The sequence below is a fragment of the Hippoglossus stenolepis genome, chromosome 15, assembly GCF_022539355.2.
Source record: "Hippoglossus stenolepis isolate QCI-W04-F060 chromosome 15, HSTE1.2, whole genome shotgun sequence".
In the NCBI taxonomy this organism is placed as follows: Eukaryota; Metazoa; Chordata; class Actinopteri; order Pleuronectiformes; family Pleuronectidae; genus Hippoglossus; species Hippoglossus stenolepis.
In genome coordinates this window covers 12,145,319-12,171,056 of record NC_061497.1, presented here as the reverse complement: position 1 = coordinate 12,171,056, position 25,738 = coordinate 12,145,319, and the positions used below count along the sequence as shown (strand labels likewise).

General features: G+C 39.7%; 1 protein-coding gene across 13 annotated transcripts in view; it reads right to left on the bottom strand.

Moving 5' to 3' along the window:
* nrxn2a (neurexin 2a) overlaps positions 1-25,738 on the bottom strand; it is a 125,419-nt gene that overhangs the window by 6,970 nt on the left and 92,711 nt on the right. For 6 of the 13 annotated variants that reach the window (XM_035179274.2, XM_035179281.2, XM_035179276.2 and 3 more), the window contains 3 exons: positions 10,468-10,649; positions 3,138-3,309; positions 444-533 (listed from right to left, as the gene is read on the bottom strand). In XM_035179274.2, the coding sequence (XP_035035165.1) occupies positions 444-533; positions 3,138-3,309; positions 10,468-10,649 (444 nt within the window). Of the gene's footprint in view, positions 1-443; positions 534-3,137; positions 3,310-10,467; positions 10,650-21,943; positions 23,679-25,738 lie in introns of those variants that run through there. The other 7 variants (XM_035179279.2, XM_035179284.2, XM_035179280.2 and 4 more) reach the window with 4 other exon arrangements.

Here is a 25,738-nt window from a genome sequence, read left to right as displayed (position 1 = left end):
ATTTAAAATGTTCAGTTTAAGAAAAAGAGACATGGTCAGCTTAAGGCGTTATGGTAAATGTGACACAGCATTTTAAGGATTTTTAGTAGAATCATTACACACAGCAACTAATTACACACAGTGGTTAAGAGGGACGATGGAGGGTTAGACAAGGGTTATGTGTTTTTAGTTAATTGGTTTAAAAGGTTGTTAAGGTGCAGCTTTTCCACAAGGTGCAAGGATGACAAAGAATAAACGGCAAGTCTGCTATACCCCTTTGCTTTGAATTCCAGTTTAAATGATATCTGTGGTCATTGAAATCCACAGTGCAGCCAAGGGCCAATTAAAATGGAGGCATACATCAGGGTTACTTGTCACCCTTGTCTTCTGGGACTGCACCTCTCATGGGGAATGGTTATTCACTAGTTATCTCAAGGGTTAATTATTAATCAATTAATTTTTACCTTTATCGAGTAGCCACTCGTCAACTACCCGACCAAGTCTGTATGGGATTCTTTGTCTAGCAATAGCCAGTCGTTCATTATCATAGTGTCCTTCAAAGAATTTGGAGAGACAGATTAAAGGTTAAAGTCTGCAAGCTGAAAGATCACATGGTTAGAAACAGTGTTAGAATGGCTAACAGGTTTAACAAGTTGTCAATTTTAACCCAGCTGCGAGTTAAAAGAAACTTGTGCTTTACGTATCTAGTTATTCATAGTAACAGAGTTAATGCTTATTAGAGTTACGTTTAGGCTATTTATAATGTGCTACACTAGTTAGTGTTAGTTAGCGATTTTTTAAGCAAAACAAACCAATTAAAGTAAGATCTTAAATATTTTATGCACTATATAAAATAAAGGTTAATTCAGGTTAAAAAAGGATCAAAAGTCAAATACAATGATTAAAACAGTGGTTTCATTTAAACATCATAAACATTATAAACAAGTCACAGCAGTTTAGTATCCATTTCACTTCTGTTCCACAATGTATTTTGTTTTAAATATGCATGAAATGCAATTTGTTTTGTTTTTACTGCAGCTCCCACAAGATATTGATAAAATGTCCTTATCAAAAACTAATGGGAGTAGGAGTTTAAAAGAAAGTGAATGAAATAGTAAATAAACATTTAGCTCTAACCCCAATACCTAATTGCAGTTTGGTTTTGGGGGGAAATATGCATGAATACATCTTTTATACGCAAAACTACATTGTGGAATCAGGGCTAATAGGACAAAAGCTGCTCCCAAGTGGGACAGGACTTAAGCTCTTTATTTAACTCATGCAAACACAGAGGAGTAATATGTCCAGTGTGAACTTTTACAGAAAATACATCATACAAACTTCAACAGCTTGAATTTTCAGCTTCTGGAAGATAGCAGCCTAGTACATATTAGTGCCATGAATACTCTTTAATCATTCTAGCATAGAAATCATTTCTATCAGTCACCAGCCACAAGGTTTCCATGAGCTTCAGACTTCTTGTTGACACTTTTATATAAAGGACGTCATGCATACAGGCACCTCGGTCCATGTATAGTTTGTTACAGACAGTTAATCTGTAAACATGTTTAATCCACACATGAATACAAATGTAAATATGTGTTAAACCATGTTTGAGGACATGGGATCGTGTGAATGGATAAAAAGGATTAGGATTAAAGAACAGCATGGAGGAGGCGGTATGGTACATGGAAGTGCATGGCAGTCACAGTGACGCTAACCTACACAATGTTTTTACTTTAAGCTTTAATATAGAACTGGTTGTAATGTAAATGTTTTCTCTTTTAAATAAATATATAACCTGTATTAATGATTTTGTATTGTTTGCTATTTATTTTTTTTTGGTCATATTTCTCAGTGTAATTTGTTTATAAACCATTAATGGTTTCAACCAGACAGCACATACATTTTTACATTTCATTTATTTACTGTTTATTTATGTTGTGGGAAATATACTAAACTTAAAATAATATTCTCTATTCAGAAGGTCAATAGTCAGAATATTGCTGATTATGTAAACGTAGTCAGTGTGTATTACGGCTCATTTCATGTTATTTGATCCAAGAAGTCAGTTTCCTTCTACTCCTAATTGTCACCTCTGACACCTGAGTGAGAAGTCTGTGCACCAGAATGGCCATCACTGTCACACAGTTTAGATTTATGCACGACGGTGGCGTGTGCATGTGAGCCTGCAGCACCAGCTGGAGGCAGAGGACTCGGTTTGATCCTGGGATGGCAGCTGGTGCACCTGCTCCGACTGAGGTGAATTGGTTGATTGCTTCAGAACAGGTCTAAGCAAAGCTGGTCGTTATCAGATCGTGAATGGGATGTATTTGTGTAAGCCTCTCTTTGTATGTTCGCCTTTGTGCCTATGCAGATTTAGTCAACATTTAATAGGGCACGACTTTATAAATATTTGTGTGTGTGTGTGTGTTGTTGAGAAAATGATGACACCTATAATATAAGGTAATGCTTCTATTATCATCCAGGTGAGGTAATGAAGTGTTATGTATACTGTATACTGTATGTGTATGTCGATGCAGTACTTTACATGGCAGTAGTTATCTGGACAACATTAAATCGAAAAGGAAAACATATGTGATATGGACATTATACAACTGAGCTTTTCAGTATAAATTTATCCAAATCCATTCATCTGTTTATGAAAAAATACGACCTTTACATGTTGTTAGTCAGGAGATGAATGTAAACGTGGGCTGTGCGAGATCACTGCCAAGTTATCAATGTCAACAATAATTCCTCAGCTGAATAAAAAATACACTCTCTTAACTAGTAATCAAAAACAAATAAATAACTAATTTATTAAAATTAGGACAAAAGTGGAAATGTCAAAAAAAGAAATCACACTTTGACCACATATGCATATCCTCAAAACATATGCATGAAAGACAGATTTTCCTTTCCTTTCTTTTCCTTTAGAGACTGATCAGAATTAGATATCAACTGAGGCAGATGTATTAACATCAGATTATTAAATTGTTTTGGCAACATGGCACATCCGGTTGTTTTTTTGTAAACAATACATTTCACAGCTGCACATTGGAAGACTTCTGCTTGTTGGCAGACATGCAATCCTCTCTCACTGATCCAGATGCTCAATGCCATCTGTCTATACGTCATTGTTCCATTAGTCTTACCTGGCGGATAACGCTCAATGACTGGATGGTTGTCCACCTGGAGAGTGGCATTGCCACCACTGCGTGTGAAGCGTACAACATGGTACTTGCCGTCATTTACTATGACAGCAGGCTCGTCGATGGTGATGTCATCCGTCCCCACATTGAAGATGACACAGATTTTCCCTTGATCCTGTGGGTGACAAACAATAAATAAATGTGACACAGAGAAGAAAATGACAAACGTATCATCATAACAACTTTAAATGTGCACAAAACGTATTTGCACCAGTGTCGGCGGTGTCGAGTCAGACACCTTTTATTTAAGCAGTAAAAGCAAATCTTTTGTGACACCAACAGTGTGTTTAGCTCTGTCTTTAGGATTCAGCTCCACTCGCCCTCAGAAGCAAGCCAGGTTTCCTGATGTGAATCACTCTTGACAGAATCCTGCTGTTTCCCTTTTGGTTGACCAACTTCTCTCCCTGTCAGCCTTTCCTCGCTCCTGCCAACCTTCCCCAAAGGTCAAAGCTGCTTCTCAAGACAGCCTTTAGGTGGCACTGATAAGAAACATTGGAAACAAACTGCGTGGGTCTCAGTGTCTGCATGGCCTCAGTGCATTTGCTGCCATCTGTCAACGCTTATATGGTCGAAATAGACATTTGCGAGGAACGGCACATGGCTCTGCAGGGAGACACAGTTTAGATTTTACTTTTAGATTGCAATAACCATATTTACAGTGATCATAAATCATTAAAACATATCTTACAATATAAAGAAGAACACATTCAGTCCTCCTGAAGGGTAGGAGTAGAAGTAAAGTTTTGAAACTGAATGACAATTTGTTTTTGTTTCTCATGTGACAGGTAATGGCTCCAGCTCCCCAGCAACCCCAAAAAATAAACGTGTAGACAATGGATGGATGGATGGAACGGTCCAGTTTCTGTATGGAGTTTGCATATTCTCCCTGTGTCTATGTGTGTTTCTCTGGGTACCACGGCTTCATGCAGGTTAGGTTAATTAACGACTCTAAAGTGCCCATGTGTATGTCAATGGTTGGTCTCCATGTATCAGCACTGTGATAGACAGCCTGTCTGTCAAGGGCGTCCCCCGCCTCTTACCCAATGTCAGCCGTGATTGGCTCAAGCTCCCTCCTGCGACCCTCAGCGGATAAGCGGTGTTGATAAAAGACGGATGGACGTGACAGGCAGTTGAATGATTATGCAACGAGTACCTGTTGTATAGACTGTCACGTGTGCACAAGAGCATGTTGGCTACACACGGGCAGAACTTCATTATCATTATGGAACAATAATGACTTTCAAGCTGTGCAGTTCCTCCTCGTATCATTTGTCTCTCAGCTGTGAACCATCGAGCACCAAGAGTCTGCAGGTTTTAAATCAAACTACCTCGGCCCCAGCAGCTGGCGGCACTACATCACACCTTCAACCAGAGAGAGGAGAGAGAAGGTAGAAAGAGAAATAACATTCTGCAGAGTGCTGGTCCTGCATGGCAAACAACAGGCATTTTATTATTTTCCAGCCATTCAGACATAATCTAAATATCTTCCACACTGGATTTGTATTGCTTTTGAATTTTCTGTCTACACTATCAGAGCTTACTCATTGTTATTCTCCATTTAACATCAGTAATGATTGTTCCCTTTCTCGTACCTCCAATATTGCATTGACTCAAAGACCAGAAATTATATATGTAGAAATAAATACACCTTTTCTTGCCTGCTGGATGTTGGCCATTGTCTGTAAAACCTGTCTCCAAGTTTGCTTCTACCCCCTATAATCACATGTAAAATCATTCCAGAAACCTTTTAAATTTCAACATTTATTAATGCTGACATGGTTGGCATTAATTGCTGAAGTGTTAAGTATCCTCAGAGACCTTGAACGTCCCATTAATAATATAATATTAAGCTTGACAAATCAAATTTCAAGTCACTTTATGGTATAAAGGAGCTCTATAAAGCCTTCACTGTAAAACTATAAAGCCTCCAGTCGGAGCAGTCAAAGGGTCATTGGATTCTTATCTTCCTCCATTCACTTACAAGTTGTCATGAACCCAGGACTGATTCATCACGCATGAACTACAGCTGATTATTAAATTCACACGAGTCAAAAAGACTTTCAGAAAGACTCCTTTATGAAAAAACGTCTACCCACTCACTGCTACTCACTGTGAGCCTGGGAGCTAATTACAGTCAGTGTTAGGTTAGTAGGAATCTACAGGGTGTTCTGCTATAAAAGACACAAGTTGCATTTTACCAAATTATGTCAAGACACCAAGTTATCACCATTTTGTCCATAATCCTTGTACTGTCTGTAAGAAGTGTCTCTCCCATTCCTTTCTTACTTATATTCTGTACATGCAGAGCTATTAACTTGTCAAAATTTTAATCATGCTGCCCAAGAAGCAGAAGTGATGAGTATTCATTAAGTAACTACAGGGTTGTGTGGCCTCAGGTCAAATTCAGCCGATGTCCTCTGGACAACAATTAACATCTCCGGGGCCGGACGAGTCAGCCAGCGGCTGTGTGTGGCTCTGACACAGGCATTTCTATTTTGCTAACTCGAGTCTTTGAGTGCAATTACAGAACAGCCCCAAAGCTATTTTTGACAGCTGGCACAGCAACACTCCTACATTTTAGTTTCAGTAAACAAAAGTTTGGCCTTTCCACTTTCCGTGTTTTCTCTGCAAGAAGCTGCTTAGCGCTCACGTGTTTCAGTATAAAGCCAGTCAGGCATAACCTCATGAAAGGCGGCGCAGTCTCCCACCTACTATCAGCTCTGTCGGAAAGAGCGTCTCCTTTAAGTACTCCCTGCTCGCTGGAGCTTTTACAGTGGGATCTCAGATCTCGTCTCAGCTGCAGCCTACTCCAATTCATCTGAGAGGCAAAGGATTGATTATTATAAGGACGTGGTATTATAGGGAGTTATCTTTGATGGGGTGAAAAAAAGAGAGGACTATAAAACTGATGATTCCTCTGTGATAAGGCTCTGCTGCCACCTGATACATTTTTAAACATGCAGTGCTTAGATTGGACAGATCAGATTCTTTTAAGAGGGTCAGCACATCTGTCTCTGTATTAGAAACCTTGAGACTCTTTGCTGAAGCTTTCTCCTCAGAGGCAGATGGGAGTTTGCATCAATAGCCTCAGATATTCTGACACTTACTATCCCTCCTAATATAACAGTGGCAAAATATTTCCCTTCCTCATCGTACTCAGCTTCTACATGAAAATATCTAGATAAAATTAATTTGATCCCTGCACCAAACGTATCAATACATTCCTAGAGAAACTCACAGAGAAGAAGAGTAAGAAGTCAGTTGGAGCTCTGCCTTTGAACGTGCACTAAAATATACACATTCATGAGTATTGTGTGAAGCATTACCCTCCCTGCATAGAATAAGGCAGAATATTTATCAAGAAAGACTTTCCTATTCAGAATATAATTTTGCCCAACTGATGCATTATGTAAATGCAAAAGAAATCGACTCATGGAACCGGCGAGATCCACGTTCAAAACTTTACATCTTCATCCGTTCCTCTGTAATTTAAATCTCGGCTGTGCAGCGACACCTCTTCCGCATTTCTAATCACTCCGCACAATGAATCCTCTGGTTTTGTTTTATCTTTTAGTCACTCATTAAAAACATGACCATTTGAAAGTAGAATCAGTCTCTCTAATATACTCCCTGGTGACTTTGGTGATGCTTTGTCTCTTTTGTACAGCGTAATTGGTCTTTGAAGCCCGTGCGCGCAATCCTCAGTTAACTGTGCAGTTTCAGATGGCCATGTCACCATTTTAATGCAGAATGGAGTCGTGTATGGAGTTATCTGGATTTGAAATGTTTTAATAATATAAAGCATTAAGACTTTATATGCTTCATTTGCACCTGTTAATCGAGATTATTACAAATGCATTGAAAGTTTTGACCATTTCATATTTTAGTTTTGAATAGAAAGCTTTCATGTTATTGGAAGATGATAATAAGGTAATTCTGTTGGAAGCTACCGCATCTTAAAACCCCCAAAATCCCTGTAGTACGACTGATGAGTATTAGTGCCATATTGAAGGAAAAATAATCTTGAGATTTCGAGAATAAAGTCATAATGTAACTAGAATATAGTCATAATCGAACAAAAAGTTGTAATACCATGAGAATAAAGTTGTAATTGAAAAGAAAGTCATAATATCACAAGAATAAATCGTAATTTATTGAGAAAACGGTTGAAATTTAGTGAGAAAAATGTCATACTTTTGAGTAAATAAAGAGGAAAAAAAGATTTTTTTGTAAATAAGCTGGAGTCCTTCTGGATCCAAAATCCTGATTACGAATCTCTTCTTGAGAAACAACAAATCCACTTTAAATATTATATAGATGTACCAACAACAACCTCACAGTCGACCACTACCAAACATTTCCTCCTCCACAAAAGAGACAATTTTTGTGTGATTGTTTCCTCGAAATAGTCTCCGTTTCTTGCATGATAACGTAGCACTGATGAGCCCAAATATGAAGTATTTCATTATCTTTAACTTCACATTAACTTAACAAGATGCTCCACATTCCTAAATTCAAGGTTAGGCGACAGAATGATCTTTTGACCTCCAACATAGCACATCGCCTAAAATTATGATTCTATTCCTGTAGTCTAAGATTTCTTTTCCCTTTAAATGGCCCTAATACTCCGTCGTACTGAATAAGATAAAGGTCATATCATTTGTTTCCTTTACTATTTTCAACTATCCCTTGCGGCCGGTGTTATTCAGACTGGTTGTTCTTGTGCTGCTTCTCTCTGTCTCATCTTCTTCAATGGGCAAACATTGGAAAAAAGAATCTGGTAAAAATGTGGAGTTAATGACAGATCCAAATAAATTATGTGAACTGGCAGCGAAGGTCCATATAAAACAAGAAAGTGTGATTATCAGGCTTAGATAGAGGAAGGGAAAAAGAAAAAGACAACCTCAACACCCTCTGAACTCCTTTTGATTCCCCTCCGCTGAGCAGTAATAAGGTGTCAGAGTAAGCAATCTGTTAGGGTGCAAGGACTTGGCAGCTCCTGGAGAAAAAAATCTTTTCAGCTGGCTCTGCACGCAGGCAGCAGTCTTTGCATTTACTAGCAACAGGCCACGGCTGGCGAGGTCAGTTTCACACGTTTAAAAATGGAAATGCAATTTACATGAGACGGTTCTGAAAAACATCCGGGGGAGGATGTTTGTAGCCAACATGTGGAGTAAGTGTAAAGTCTCAAAACACACACAAATACATAATAATACTTCAATTACAAATATTTTATGTCAGATTTTGCGTAAAAAAGTTAAGTTTTCACTTTTGGGGATCGGTACCTTTCTTTTTCTTAGTCGATTTTAGTCTTTCCGGGAAGGCACAGCCCTGAATTTACTTGGGGTGCCATGGTAATATTGTTTTTCTATCTCTATCTCTTTTATCGTTACCATTATTATATATTATATACGTCATTTATAAATACAGTTCCTATTACTTACCAAAAATACACTTGGAGATTATTTGTTTGTTTGTCACTAAGAGGTTTGGAAATAATCGACATTTCAGTGTAGGTTGAAAATAATTTATCAGTATGTTTTTAGGACAGAATCAGCGAATTTCGGAAACATTTTTATGTGGTCCAACAAAGTGTGTGCTAAAAACACCGGACCCACACTTTTGCATTGCATTAACACATGGGAGAACCCAACACTTGGTGCGATCATCATGATGACTACAATGAATAATTTCATGCTTGGGACACACAACAGTGTCAACTTAGGTGCTTCTGTTCCATGCCAGATGTCAACACAATGCTGAAGAGAAGTAAATGGGTAATAAGATCCAGAACCAGATGAACACACACCAGGTTCACAAGCTGCCTACACATTATTCTGATTCATTATTTTTCAAATTGTGTTTTTTATTTTAGTTTTTTTACTTTTAAAATCTATTCAGTGGAATCTAATTGTTCTGTTTATTTGTTTTGTTTATTCATAAGATATCAGTCAATAGTAAAACACTGCACTAACCTGTATGAAAGGTGCTATACAAAGAAAGTTTGCCTGATTGATTAACAGCGTACGTGTGAGTCCTGCGTAAGAGTCCCACTCCAGTTCTCATTCTGGTCCCGTGCTTTGACAACAGGTGGGATTTTAATTATTACACCGCTCGCAGACGTTTGACAGATCTCGCCTCAGCTTCTCATCGTGCCACATCTGTCCTGTGGCTACGAGCTGAAAAGACTGATTTCCCTCCAGAAAAGACGGTCGCTGACAGCTGCTGAGGAGTCACTGTGTTCCACCAACACACACACACACACACACACACACGCACACACAAACCTCTCTCATCTCTGACTCCACTGACTTCTGCTCTATTGTAGCTGCTCCTTCAAGTCATTATTTATCTGTTACTATGTTATCTCCGCATTTGGATCCAAATGGCATCAATCAGCGAACAAGCTGTGAAAACTTGAATTTAAACATAGACCATTAGATGTTGATTTATATTCATTTATTTCCCTCTTCGTTAAATAAAAGATTGTAGCAGCAGTAGTCAACCAGACGGCCTTTTTTTATGCGCATGTGAGATCATTTTTTGTGCCTTCATCAACATATCAAGGGAAGAGACAGTGATATCCTCATCATTTCTGATAAGGCAACTTTTTGTCACCGTTGCATTTTCCTCTCCCCTTTCTCAGGTTATACAACGTCTACTTAATTGCTCCCAGAAATACTTTTCCGCTTGTCTGCTACGGAGCCACTTTAATATCAAGTGAAGAAGTGTATGTCTTTTTTGATGATGTGCTCTTTTTTTAAAAAATCCACTTAAAAACAATGTTTCAGTGCTCGTTGCAGCTTCTTTCTATGTTTGAGTGGACACATTTCAGTTAGTTAGACACCCATTTTAAATTGCCCTGATCTTAACTATGACGTCTTTATTCACAGAGTAAAATGCTACAGAGTCTAATAAAAAAATTGCCAATGTGTGCCTCATCCTACAGAGGAGGTTGAATTGAAGCTTGTGGATACAGGATGCCGTTGGTATGAGTCTGTTGTTTTGTTGATACATGTAAAAGAAACTAAAATCTATGATAAAAATTATCGGAAAATCTCACAGATTATTGTCTATTTACCCAAAAATAGGAAACAGAAAGTGCACAAATATTAACCTGACTGTCTTATAAATCACATGAATGAAATATTTCGATTTTTAATCTTCTTTACGTTTTAGTTTCCCCCCCGTTCCAAACTGTTCCGTGATACCCCACCTATCTTCTGGTGTTACATTCACGCTTAAAGCCCCAGACTCTGCTTCCCATCCTTACTATATGCAGCTGAAGATAGTCTCCGAGCCCATGGGTGCTCTCCACTCGCACCAAGATGGCGTCCTTCTGCTGGGAGCTGAAGCCCACAGCCAACCGGTCGGCTCGGGTGCTCGGCCGCTCATTGGGAGCCCAGGTGAAGGTGATGAGAGCGCCGCCTTTCCCAAAGATATACGTGGTCCCAGCTGAGAAGAGAGACAGGAAGAGAAACATGAGGATTAGCCTTTAGACATTTAAGAGCAAGTTAGGTTTATCTGTTACTGGGTACTATCGATGCTTTCTGATGAAATCCCATGTTAGTCTGTGGTTTTGCTGTTAAAATGATTATGCAGTGTTCATTTGGAGATATTGACGTCTTCAAGGGCAACTGTTCTAATATCACTTGTTATTTTTAGTTTTTAAAGTAACATGAGATGAGATGAGGTTTTCATTGCTCCACTCTTCAACTCACAGTGGACTCAAACCCTCCAAAGCCCTGCTCGACACTATCGTTTTTCAAAAATCATGCAGTGGATAGCGTAAACCAGCAGGGAAGGAGGAAAGATTTATTTAAGAGGTTTGCTTCATTCTTAAACACAGTATAATTTACAGATTTCGATTAATATTTACATTGAAAGCTTGTATCTTTTATTTTCATGTTTCCACTGCAAATCCTGAGTATGGGTCCAACACTATTTGAGGGGAATAGGTATATCTACAGCCAACTATTCATGTGCAGTATTACTATGTTACTATGTTTTACTACTGTCTCACGTAACTTATTTTCATTTCTATGGCTATTTCTATAGGCACTGGTTCTGCATTTACTCTGTATCCACTTTATATTTTTATTTTCTTTCATTTAATTTTTCATATATATACATAGTATATACTTTATACTTAATACTCTTTCATTTTATTGTGCTCTATTGCATATTGTACTGCTAATCTTGAAGCGAGCTGGCACAGTAATTTCATTAAGCATTATTAAAATCTATTTATCTTATCTTATTAAAACAAAACATAATCCAGGATGTCTACAGCTTTGCAGATATATATATTTATAATTTGCCGTCTATTTCACATAAAATCTACACTGATTGCAGAACTGATCAATCTATTATATACTTTTATAATTAACATTTATTCTGGTTCCAAAGACTTGCTTTAGGCTTCAAAGCCGCTGATACATTTGTGTGCTTGTCTGGGTATTCCATTCGCAATTTTAATACTTTTTGCAGGTTTTCAGACCTACTGATATTCATAATGCATGAATAATAGAGATAGCCTTCACCGTCCTGTTCAATTTAATATGAAACAATGTAAAGGGACTGTTAAAAAAAAACATTGATTTAAATCTGATACAAATTCTTCCACCTTCTCATATAGTGTCTCGGCTGCACTGCAAATCAATATAGTCTGGTTAAACTTTTATCATGGAAGTTATTCATCTGCACTCAGAGAGACTCCTGTCTGCTTCAGATGAATGAGGCATATTGGTGTTGATTTATAATTTACAAGTCTTGCTGGAATTACCGAGATACCTGAGAAAATCCATGAAGGCTTGGGCTAAAAATCTATTTGCTGATTAGCGGGTAAATCAGACACCTCTCTTCATGATATGATGTGATTTATTCCGAGCCTCTCAGACAGCTCAGACAGTTAATTAAATTTACTTACAAAAAAAACTTCTAATTTGTGACGACAGTTGAATCTGAAATGTAATTCAATTTTGTGTAATGCGAGCAAATGAATAGTTTAAATCTAAGCTTTCTCAGAAGGACGCTGTTCTTTTTCGAAGATGTAGGATTGCAGGTGTTGACTGCAAATAGGGAGGGAAAGTTGACAGTTATCTTTGATTGTTCAGCACAAACATGCTATTCTGGGCTCCCTTTTAACGTCTGAAACCCGATTGTTGCTTTTACAACTGGCCTTTTTCAGCGCTCAGATCTCTTAAGTGAAGGAGAGGAGCACTTGAAACTAAATTGTAGCCTCAATTTCAACCACGCATCAAGACTTGAGTACTCCTGTGCTTGGCATAATGGGTGCTCCCACGATATTGACAGGAGCTCGCTGCTGCTCGGGTGCGTTCTTATCGCTGAACACTCACTGCGAGGAGTTGAAACCACCTTGCCCCGACTTTGAATTTAATTAAAAGGGCAGGTTTGTTTCAAAGCAATTTTTTTTCCTTCCTGAAGTAATCTTAATGTCTGGGATTTGCATTCAAATGTGACTCTGTGACATTAGTTACCTCAAGGAGCCTCAGTGAGTGGGTTTATTGGATTCCTCCTTTCAGCGAGCGTTATCTGCGTTTGGCCTCTTATCTGCCCTCGTTTCTGCTAAATGAAATCACTTTTCGCTCTGTTTGACGATATTATAGTGTGGACCTGTTCACTGTAAAAAAAATCATCATACAGGAATTTGGAGGGAGAAACTAATCTTTTCCTGTTAACTTACAGACCCAGTGAAACGGATGTCAGGGCACTATAAATTCCACACGAGAAAGCACTGGATGCAAAATGAGTAAGTGCAGGATGAGTCATAAAAGAGTTTTAACTGTTTAACCTGAAGAGAAAAGACAGATATTGATATAAGAAATTATGATATTGTCTTTTTAAAACATATTTGGCATATATCAAGAGATAAATTACCACGAGGACACACGGTTGAAACTGTGAAGACATTCTTTTCATAATTTCACATTAATTCAACTTAAAATGTCTTATTTTAATTTTCAGACCACGGCAGGACTTATAAGCACAAGTTGTTCCTAAGAGCTTTGACTTGAAATGATGAGTTCAATGAATGAGTTTACTCTTCTCAATAAATGAAACTTTGAAAGAGAGAAAACAGGCATATTAACTGACTTCCCAGCAAACTCATCAGAGACTTTTCTCTCTTGAAGTGTGAAGAAAACAGACATGATGTAAACGTCCTGTGAAGGTGGATCGTGGCTGTTTCTTTTCATGATAATACAAACAATGTTTGTTTTGAATTCAGTCCCTATGAACACAGTTATTGTGAAAAGCCAGTGTTGGCTTTTGTCTTTGTAATGACTCTCTTACAAATTAGCCTCAGCAGTTTCAGTTGTATGTTTGTCGAATCAAATGAAGAACAGACTCTTTACTCTCTCTCTCATGAGGCGATGTGAAAAGAAACGAATCCGTAATGACTGTCAAAACGCTTAATTTGAAAACTTCCGTGCAATTGCTTCCTTAAAAATGGGAGTAAACTTGAAATGGCAGCTGACATCTTAACTTGAAAGCGGAGAAAATTGTGTGAAATTGTTTGATGACGAAAAGCCCGTTTTTTTGAATGGATGATGTAAGATGGTTGTTTTAACTCAATCAATTTCAAACAATACATGATCATTAGTTAGACGAAACCAATGTTTTTGGATATGAAACAAAACTAATCTTCAAGTTGGGTTAACTAAATGTTTAAGTTTTTTAGGTTAACCCACAATAATTATTTTTAGTGTTAGCTTTTGACACAATTTACCGGGTGGTTGGTGTTTCGCTTACTAATTTTGTGTATTTGCCACTGTAATAATAGTCTGTACTATAGTGGAAATAGACAACATAATGAAAACACAAGCTAATAAACTATCATATAGTTATACCAGACCTGCATAAACACCACTGATTGTGTATGTATATATTGTATGAATTTCCACATTACAGTTCATAAACACCTCGAACTGCAGCGATCTAACTTCACACTTCACACTCTGGTCGTCTTTGCTGAAGGGCTGCTCCCCGCTTTTCATTATACCCTAAAACGCTTCATTATTTATGGCCTATATAGCCTATAGCTTGTTTGTTCTTGTAAAACCAAACAAACAAGCACGTAAACCATGCTGTGGTTAATCAATATAGTCTGAGACCAACTTTCACCGCCGGTCTTATTTATCTAAGTTTCACTGTGCAATATATCCATGAACACCAATTTAAAATGTACTCAAGAGACTCAAACCTAATGAACCTTTTGCACCCACTTTCAGGTGTCTTGGTAGATCATTGCACACTTTACATTCAGCGATGTACAAATACACAGCTTACAAACAGAATGAGACATACATGTGTAAAACGGAGTGACACGTGTTTTTAAGTTATCGTAAACGTGAAATAAGAGAATCCCTTGTTAAAACATCAGCTAATGGAAAGATGGATGAAAACTGATGATTCCCCTGTTGATTCCACTAGTTTGTGAGTGATCATGTTAGGTTGTATGAATACAGAGATGGTCATGTGAGAACTAAAACAATGTGCAATGGCAATATAACAACATATAGACTACATTTGATTTTAATAACATTGGGACATTTTTATCTTTTTGGCAGATTTGGGTAAATGACAAGTTAAACATATAGCTTTTAGAAAAATGATTTCCCTGTTGTTATATAAAACATATGGAATAAGGGCATCCACGATATATATCCCATGTGCACTATGAATCACATCAAAATGGCAACATCCACACAAACAGAAGAATAGCTTCTTTGTTTGCTGTTGTCTTGTCAAATGGAGTCCATTTTTGTTTTCCATGTGATGCACATGCAGTCGGTACCAGTCGTGCGGACACAAGAAATTGGTGAACACACCGACATTCTCGCAGAGCTTCGCTTACACCCACTGACGACGTAATGCACGCCATGCGAACCTTCATGCTCGCAGAAGACGGAACACTGACTTCAGGTGTAATGTGCACCGCTGTGATGTACATCATGAAATATGGAATACTAAGGCACTTGCAGGAAAACATGGACGCCGCTGTATGGAGACAGCAGTAACTCCTGCATTAGTCATACGGTAGCATTAAAGCACGTCATTACACCTTTCTGCCTTCCTGTTCTGTCTTATTCCGTTTCCTCTGTTCTCTGTGTGATGGTGGATCTGCATCAAATAAAGCAGGCAGCAAATCGGGTCTTGTTACGATTATTTCTATAAATCCCTGTTCTCTTGGAGCAGCTCTGCCGTCTCTCTCGTGGGAGCGCTCGGCTCTTCTCTCATGGCTGTTCAATGCATCTGTGCATGAATAATAGGCCTCCCTTGGAGATTCTCAACTGCAAAGGGTGTGCTGTATATAACATCATTATTAGTTAGGAGCCTTGATAATTAATTACACTGTACACAGGCATTGAAATACTCCTATTAATTATGAATATTATATTGGGGGTATGATCGCATATTCACTGCAAACGTTTAGTTACGAGACCTTTTTGTTGTTAAGTGATATTACACATTCATCCGCTTTTCAAAGGCGATATAATTGTGTCAGTGACGCTCTCGTATTGATTGATTGGTTGTCGAGTCTTAATATATCCCTGCACAACAAATAGTATAAACAGCATGGGTTGTTTGTTTGCACCAAGATGCATGCAACCCACTCAAACTTCCTGTCCTTCATTTGTGCTCTCAGCCAGCTGCTCATAGGACTTGCAAATACACTGGTGAAGCTGGTGAAAATTTGCATCGCACACAACAGCTCAGATGTGAAAAGTTGTGTGGAAGAACACATTTCCTGAGCTTGCTCTAGGAGGAAAGTGGAAAATTCATGCAGCCCTGAGCTGCATGCGGCGACTATTACCCCTCATTATATTACTAATCATGACTTTTAAGAGGCTGAACAATAATCGTGAATCAAACAAATGGCAACTGGTATCGGCTGCTACATTATAAATAAGCGGTGTAAAGGTGAATTACTCACGCTCGCCATTTCGACCATTTGTGGCGATTATGATTCCCACTGGCAGGGTATATGAGCGCCCACAGTTTGGCTGTATATGGACGAGATATTCACTGCACTTTTCTGGACGCCATGCCAGCTTCCAGTAAAAGGACAAAAGTGTTTGAGTGCAGCGCAGTAAAGTCTGATGTGCTGTGTACAGTTCATGTTTGTAATAGGGGCCCTTTAGGAAAACTAACGTGATTGATACAGAACGTAATCTTTGCAGCTTTGCAGAAATGGAGAGTTATGGAGAGATATTAGGTTCTGAATTTGCCTACTGACTTATGATGTCTGAGGCACACGTCTTCCACAGTCTATTAAATACGGCTCAGTGATATGATGAAAATGAATAGTAAATCCTGACAGAGAGGACATATGGTCTTCGGGTTAAAATATGGCGTTTAAGTTAGAAAGTGGCATCACATACTTAGCACGGTGAACACAGAGCCCGGAATCAAATCAATTACATTTGATGAATTCAGAGCCATATTGAAAAGCAAATGAAAAAATACGGCAGCTGGCACACGTAGACGTCAGCTATAAAATGGTTGAATTGCTGTTTCTGCACCTATCAGCAACATGTATCTAGACTGTCGGTTCTAAAATTGAATGTCTGCAGCTCCCAGCGCCTCGAACCACCTTTTTCCTCTGTAATAATGTTAAGGTTTTCTCTCATTCAATTTCCAGATGAGTTGGGTCATGGAGAAACTGTTTCGAATCAGATGTGTCTCTGAAATATTGCATTAATGCTTCATCTCCAACGGAGCGCTGCAGGCTTCCGGTCCTACAACCTGGAAATAAGTTAGCATATTCACACTTCTGGTTCCCTCATCCTGAAGTTGATGGGTTTTTAGAGGGGGTTTGGTTAGAGGCCAGAAATAAGGTCTGCGGTCGACAGAAGTTCAAGATTTGTTCATGTTTTATTCTACAACACACAGTGTGTCAGTTAATACAGAGTTTTTAGGCTTTTACATGTTTTTAAAGAGGTGGTTGTGAGCAAGTGGCTCAATAAAACCACTGAGGTTGTCAGGAACATTAAAGATCATCAGGCTGAACACGAAAACCAATCTACTCACTGGTCTGTCTTCACAGCCCGGTGTTTGTACTCACATGGTTGCAGACCAACGGCTCTTGCAGAAGAGTCGGAAGTTGGAAGCTTAGTGTGGGTGACGCTGAAGTCTTGCAACCATGGTTTAGTTCATTTATAGCCTAAGGTTAGCTTTTTAGTTCTGGTGATTTGAATAAGCCCTAAAAATAAACACCTAACCCCAACATGTAAACTTCATAAGCCTTTGTCAGAGCTGATTTTCCGCAGTAAATTAAAAGCCAATGGAAAACCCCATTAGCTGTTTATCAAGGAAATCAGGCTGAGGCTAACTTCTGCGTGGCCCTCAAATTTACAATTATACCTGTATCAGTCTAATGAAAAAGACACTTCTCATAATTGCACAATCATTTGTAATGAATACACCCACAGATTTCCATGAGATTGTAATTGTGGCCTTTAGTTTTCACAAATTAGCCAGGGTTTTCCTATATTGCCCCATGAGACCTGTAATTGTATTCGCTCAAACACTTGTATATTGAATGTTTATTACATTTAAAGTTACAGACTTAAAGATTTTAACAAAACGAAACCAAATTATAATTGTTAATGAATGGCGTTTTTTCTGCTTTTAGTGTATTCCTGCAGTAATGAGCTGATACTGTTGTAGTTTCAATTGGTAGTTGCAGTCACAATTCCAACGCTTGATTCAAATTGCTTTCACATTGCTGTTGCATTATGGGTAGGGTAGGCATCAGGTTTTGACACAATCTCTTGTTCTGATGAAATGAAAACACATGACTCTAACATGTCGGTTATTCTTTCAATAGACTACCGTTACTGCCTGCACTGCTTGTGTGTATGTATTCTTTATGAAAAAACCTTGAGTCTGTCCTTCACTCTTATTGTTACAGCATTAGATAACAGTATTCATGCTTGTTAGCATTTTGCATATGTGCAGGTTTACAAGACTATGCTGGTCTCTCATCCCCCATTTACATCTGCAACCACACTCAAGGCTATGCTACTTAATGGGTTGGAGAAAAAACACACACAAAACAAATGGAAAATCCACACCACTGCTGGGCATGTTGGGTGACTGGTGATGCTCTATTTCTATTTCCTATATTTGCTGGTTGTTTTAAACGCAATTCACAGATGCAGTCATCACAACATATCCTGTTTTTTTAACATTCCAACATCTGATTTGTGCCACTATGTATTTTAGAAAAATATTTGACACCTCTGCAATTGCATTTAGAGTACAGAGCAATTCAATTATTACACACATAAATATATGTGATAGGATTATTTTGCAGAGAATTTAGCCCTTGCATTTCTTTTATGACTTGGTTTATCCATTACAGCGAACGCTTTCTGCTCCTCAGTTCAGTTTCCATTCTCGTGTTTATTCTGCTTTGCTGCAGATCTGGAGCAGAGCAGTGTTAACCTTGGTCCCTGGTTTCTGTTCTTACATGTCGTCCTCCGCCTCGTCCACTCGTTTCACCCTCAACAAAACTAACAGCAATGATGAAGGTGATGATAATAATAATGATATAATCATAATATTAGCATTAAAATTCACCAGCAGCATTTGGGCAAAACCTACAGTACATGCAGTGGGAGAGATTGGTAGTTTGTGTGCGTATGATAGTACATGCGGTGTAAGTGAATGTAGGCCTGCCTCACTATCATCCTTGAGGGTAATGTAATATGTGACCTGGAGGAAATTGAACTTTCTCTGATAGACCTTCTGATGCCCCTGTTCCTTTGCTTTCCCTTTCTGTCACTCGTGCAGCAAAATAACAAACACTGTGTTGCCTCTGACTGCAGCGGCACACGATGATGCCATGCTTTCTGTTTAATTCTGTTTTTTAAATACTGCCTGTTGCTCGACGATATCATCACTGAAAGAAGCTCGCTAAACAATGTTCCCCACTTGAGACATCTCTCTGGAAGCATTAGCTGCTGTTTGCATCGCCACAGCCAGACAGTTCCTACACCAACATGGGGGCCCCGGAGGACGGAGCGCGGCAGATTTTTTTACCCAGAGTGTGTCGGGAGCATGATGAGGGGTCAGCTACAGTGCAATTTTTCTAGCATTCCACTTGAGAGCATACAAGGTTTTTGGCACTGATGGTCATAGCATTAGCGAACGAGGTCACTACTTCAGTGGTCAGAGGGGTGGAACAAGACAATGCTTTGAAACAGCGCTGTATTTAAGATGCATGGCGGCAACTAGTTCAGGATGGTTAGACAAAATCTAAAAAAATATCACAGCAGAGGCAGAATATGAAATGTGTGAATGTTAGTTGTATAATATTACAAGTTGGAAAATCAATTTGTCAACATTCGCAATTATGTGATTTTAATATCTGGCGCACTCAGGCAGCGTTTCTGTTTGGCACCTGGAGAAATAATTTATTATTTAGATTCAGGGCCTGAACTTTCATAAATCCATATTAACGAAAAACACAAAACAACACTGAGTTTAAGTTGCTGGTTCTGCTTTTTGAAGACTTCATCTGAGGACTAAACAGAAAGGGTGGGAAATGAAATGCACGCTTTGAAATTACACCAATGCATCAGTGTAGCCTTCTGAATTAATTATCTTGATGTATGTTTTTACTGTAGCTGTGTTTCCATCAAACTGCCAAAAAAATGAGGAAGATGCTTTTTCATGAGATGGCTTGTTGTGAATATGGAGTTTATACGATTTTAATCAGATGGTTTATAAAGTGATTAAGTCATTAGGTGTCAAATATCATTATGTTAACTATAATTCAGAGTATATTCATTTCTTATCCATGGCTACTGAGCCATAAGCAGTGACTTGTCCTTGAAGGCAGATTAACATTTTCTCATGGTGGTAAGATGGACATTTTAAAGGTACTGAAATCCTAAATTTGTACTACACTTTATCGTAAAATAGCAAATAGTCTTATCAATTACTGATAATATAGATAGATCATAGAAAAGACATAGCAAAAACTTAATAGACCATGATGATGGTTTCAAATTGTCTAATGAGATAGCATTGATTTAATATAAACACTGGAGAAGTTAGAATCAGAGAATGTCATTGACGCAAAATTATAGTAACTTATAGTTTGAATTATTATATTGTTGCAGTACTAAAAACTCATATCTGATTTAGTACTAATTGAACGCCATCCAATCCCATTATTTCACTTTGTACTTTTTTATTCCCTGGATGACTCCTCATAGTCATATTGTCATCATTGTGATTTCTTTAAACACAGTAATGCTGTGTGTAAGAGCTGGTCACATACTGTAACCAGTGCACTGAGACAATACATGTAATATAACCTGTGTTTAGGATGAGGAGTGTGAGGCATTGCAGCAGGGTAGGTGGCCTATAAATAGCCATAGCCCAGGGACCTCTAGAAGTCTTTGACTAGCCTTGACACAAACACACACATATCTGTTAGATTAATGTAAGACTCCCAAAAATTTAGATAGTTCAGCTGACGTAATTGTTGCATTTGTGACAGTTTAGGAATTTAAAGTTTTATTTTTTCAAACGCTTTCATGCTTCTGTGATAACGGTTACATAACAGAGTACTATAGTGAACATTATGCCAATCAATGTTAATCTGTATGCACTCTTCACTCTGCATTATAGACACGAATGGTAAATCATAAGTACTGTCCGTATCGTTATGTTGCAGTAAATTAGATTTGCTGCTCGGAAGCACATACTCCAGAACAACCTACAGTACAACATCCACAATGGAGGTTATTGGAAATTTATCAGTGGCTTCTTTGAAGTGTTTTCTTTTTAACGGGCCTGTTTGATCACAGGCTTTGCTGTGCCTGTAAAAATGCCTGGTCCAGAATGATATGGCTTTAATAGCGCAGCAGTAATTCATCACATTTCAGACCCTTTGCAACTGACAAAACTGCTGCGCTGGAGAAGACACTACAAATCCATTGGGCCCCTTTCTCTAGGGCATAAAAGGGAGTCTTAGGTCAGAAATTTTCAAATTGCGATATGTATGGGATCTGGTGTCTGTGCTTTGAAGGAGCCAATTTAGGTAGCGTAGCCAATTTAACGTCAACTGATGACTCTCGACTGTTAATACCCTATGTCCCTGAACACAAGGAATATCCATTTTAGAAAGCTGAACAGTTTATCGAGAAAATTCTGTGATGATTGTCCTATATTCTCAGCACCCGTGAAGAGAAGCGCCTCTCTCTAACTCTTTACATAGTTAGTGCCTGCTGTTATGTCCCACTAAATATAGTACAGTGTACAAATCACCTTTGAAACAAATCAGCTCCCTTACAATGAGTGCATCACGCTGCTTAAACAAACAAGACCCTTGCACAGAGAGATAAAGAGATTTGCAACAATGATTCATCACACCATTGATGTGTGTTTGCAGCGTAACAAACGCAGGTCTTCTGATGATGTAGCATCATGAAAAGAAACATGGGGAAAGGGCCAACCACTACTGATACTGATGGAGTGATAAAGGGATTAATGATGCACTGAGGCTGCAGCACATTCACAGTTGGTGAAGAATCTATCAAGCCACTCTAGACCTCCAATGGTGCCACCAACATAAACCCTGTCTATCTCTAAAATGCCAAAACGACAGATAAAAACAAGTAAAGCATATTCTTGACCCTTGACATTGCCAATGATGCATTAGTGAGGCAGCAAACAGAAGTTGAGGATGTTAGAGGGAAACGTCTTACCATGTCCTCCTCTGGTAAGAAAAGGCATCCTGTTGATGGCAATAGGAACGGTGCCGTGCTTATTGTGGAAATGGTGGACATGGTGCGTGGTGCTGAGACTAGAAGACACACGTGCTGTTCCAGTCTGGATGGGGAGTAGAGTGAGCAATGCAAACCAGAGTACTAGTCTGGAACAATAACTCAGGCCCATGCCTATGCTAAAGTGTGAACAGCTCCTCCGCTGTCCGAGCACAGGGGCGGCTGCAAAGAGTCGACCCATGTATATTAGATCCTCGTTGGCCCAGGACAGACAACTTGGCCAAGCTTTGGCCTCTGATAGCTCAGCGTGCAGACCACGGGGCATCTCAGAGATAATCTGGGCCCATTTCTTTCATAATCCCTCTGGTTTGGTTGACGATGCTGCAGAAATATCCATTAAAATTTGTGAGAAAAAAATAAGCAAAAATGTATTTTCAAGATGAAGCTAAAGAGCCACCAGCTTATCTAGTCTAACGTTTTGCCATGACGAAATGACTACTGCACAGAGAAGCCAGCATTAAAAACTGACTGAAGACCATTCCAGATCACATTCTTGTGAAAGTGAGCCGAATGTTTCCGAAAACGCAGGAAAGATACACATCCAGACGGAGAACGGAGACGAATCCACCGCTAATTTCAAACCGGCATGTTGCTGGACCATGATATTCAGGCGTGAAAAGTGGCAGGACGGGGCTTCATGTGACAAGAATTCTGATAAGAGTCTCCATCGCCCACAGGTAGAGCTTGAGGACAGCTGAGCCTGCCCACTAAGAAGAAGAGTGCCGCTCCACCGCAACAGAAGAAGACATCATCACACGCTGCTGTGGGAAACTGGATCATTTCATTAAGCAAAAAGGACAAGGAGATAAATATACGCACGAGGGAAGATTTTCAGCGATGAAGGGTGATGCAGGAAGCTGCGCTTTTGTTCCCCTTTAGCCAGGGTAATGGAAGAGAACAGAGATAGGGAGGTGGGGGGAGAAGAGAGAGAAATAGAGAGAGAAAAAGAGAGAGAGAGAGAGAGGGAGCGGGTATCTGCAGCAGCGCAGTAAAGGAGAAAATCCAGAAAATAAATAAATAATTTCTCAGCAGCTCCTCATTCCCTCTCTCACAGACGCAGCAAATCCGGCGAACGGTAACCTCTGGTGAAGGCAGAGATCCCACCACAATGCAGCCGTGACACGAGTCTTTCTATTTCAAATGAGCCTTCCCTCGCCGCTCCACCTGCTCAGTCTCATGCAGTAAAAGACTGCTGCTGCATCCCCCTCACTGCTGCTCCTTTTTTTTCCATCCCTTTATCCTCTCCTCTCCTGTATCCTCTCGTCCAGATCTGCTTGTGCCGCCTCAGACCGAGCGCGGTGAACGTGACAGTTGCATATGTCTCTGGAGGAGGGCAGGTGATTCTCCTCAGCTCTGCCAGAGACCGAGATGTTGCCTTGGACTGCTGCACCAAAAAAAAATTATGCTAATCAAAAAAGGACTACCGCTCCATTATGAATCCCGGATGGATGAAATTCCAGAACAGTGGTGGATCCCAACACAAAAAAAAAATAACCTTGGCTTGGAGGTGTGGTCTAATGAAGGCCAGATAAAGGAGGTCTTCTATAAAGGCATACTGTAGTCAGAGGCTCTGATCCAGCGATGCACAGCATGCGCCTCCAGCGTGTGTTTGTGTGCGCGCGCTCGTGTGTGTGTGCATCGTCTGAGAGAGAGAGTCTGAGCAAATGAGTGTGGGGCTAGAGGGGGGGAGTCGGGGGGTGTTTGAGCGATCGCAGGAGGGAGGGAGGAAGGAGGGGGGGAGACAGGAAGAGACGGCGAAAAAAGAGAAAACAGGCAGCCACGGAGCAGGCACGCAGGGGAAACGGCGAGGCAAGAAAATGGGCTGTGTGAATAAATACATGCTATACGGATTCACAGCACACGGGCTTGCAGGGTCCTGGTAGTAACACGCAGGAATCATACTGCAGAGGAGGAGCCTGATTTAGGTGAGCTGTCAGAGCTGTTACAGAATCAACACAAGGGGTTATTGGTATGGACGTGCTCCTATAACATACCAAGCTGCAATAGGCGTGAATGGCAGGAACACAAACTCCTGTCAAATTGATATCATACAGCTCACTACCCCAGGATGAGGAAAGCTACACAGGCTGTGGTATGTAATCCATTTTGAAGATTTATCAAGAGCTTGCATCAAAATTCAATCTAAAGCTTCTCTTTTCCAAGCTTTGCACTGTGATACCTTTGCTGTTTTAACACTCCAAATCATTTTTCTCTAATCCGTGCGCCTGATGTGTTCACCTTATATCAGTATACAAGTCACCCCCCTGTCAGGGAGCTCAGCAGCTCTCTGCTCTCATGCTGCTTAACCATGCAGAACTTATTCCTCTGCTATGAGTGATATGAGTTCGGAGGTATTCTGACAGTTTCCGCCTTTTGGGGTGGGGTGCAAACGTGAAGAGGAATCTGAATGTATTGACATTTGAGAGGATGAGCACGTTATCAGAAATGGGGAGACAAAGTGGAGGTGTGGAGGAGGTGGAGCGAAAAGAAACGAGAGAGGAGAGAGATTGCAGGGGAGCAGCGGAGGGAGAGGAAGAGGAAGAGGGACTGCATCTGTATCAGCTAAATCACGGTCGATAGAGATATCAGCTGGGATTGCCGAGTCGGTTGAAAGGACACGCATGGAAACAGGAGGACAGAGGCGACCCATGCAGCACCACCTCTCATAGTGACAAGAAGTCGACGCAGGCCATTACTCAAGCAGTGGAGGAGGATGGGGCGTGTGTGTGTGTATGGGGTGGGGGGTGGGGGGGGTAGCACAGCTGATTGAACAAAAGAGAACAGAGGAGGGTTGAGTGCATAACACTCCGGAATGGCAAGTGCCCCAACAACATGTAGACATTCGTCTGCTGGAATTATGATCAGAAATAAATTGAACAATCGGAGTCAGAGGGAGATTTCCCTCCTAGAACCTCGTCTATTCTGTATGTGCTGGACGCCAGCTTAATTAAACTGTGTAGTTGCAGATCACATGCAGACACATTTACAGAGCTGACACAATTACACACAATAATCCTGTGCTCGTGGTTGTGTTTATGTGTTTTGTTCTGGATACGCGTCTTTATTTTGTTTTACCAATGACTTGTACTTCTGTGCCTTCCATGTGCTACAAGCCTGTATTTAAGTGTTCATGTGTCAAACAGTTATGTCATTGATTTGTTAAATATCTATGCTGATTGTCTGTGTGTGTACTTCTGATTTAGTTTTCAAACCTGTCCTTTTGTTGGTTTGATGGTTGGTTTGTTTCTTTGTTTGTAAGCAGGATGACACAAAAGCAACCAAGTGAATTTCAACGAAACTTCCAGATGCAGGATTTCGACAGATGGTACTTTTTTGACATTTGTGTTGATTTCTCAGATAATAAATCATGGATCTCGATGAAAAAAAAAGAATCTGGCATAATTAGGGGACTGATATTTATGACTATGTCTAATTTGGTGAAGATCCAAATAAAAATCCAGTAGTGAATTTAAATGTGGTTTCAAACGGGGAGCTCAGCAGACATGTGTACATGTGTTTTTTGTTTTTATATGTTTTTTTTTACCATCAACCTGTCGGGAACTGCAGAAGAAAATTTGCCTGTAGGGCTAAATCTGGGACATTTACATGTTGGTCTTAAGTATGAATGTTAATTAATGGCATTAACTGCATTCTCTCCTTTCAATTTCCATCCATCCATTATCTATATTGCTTATCCTCTGTGGACCGCGAGGGGAG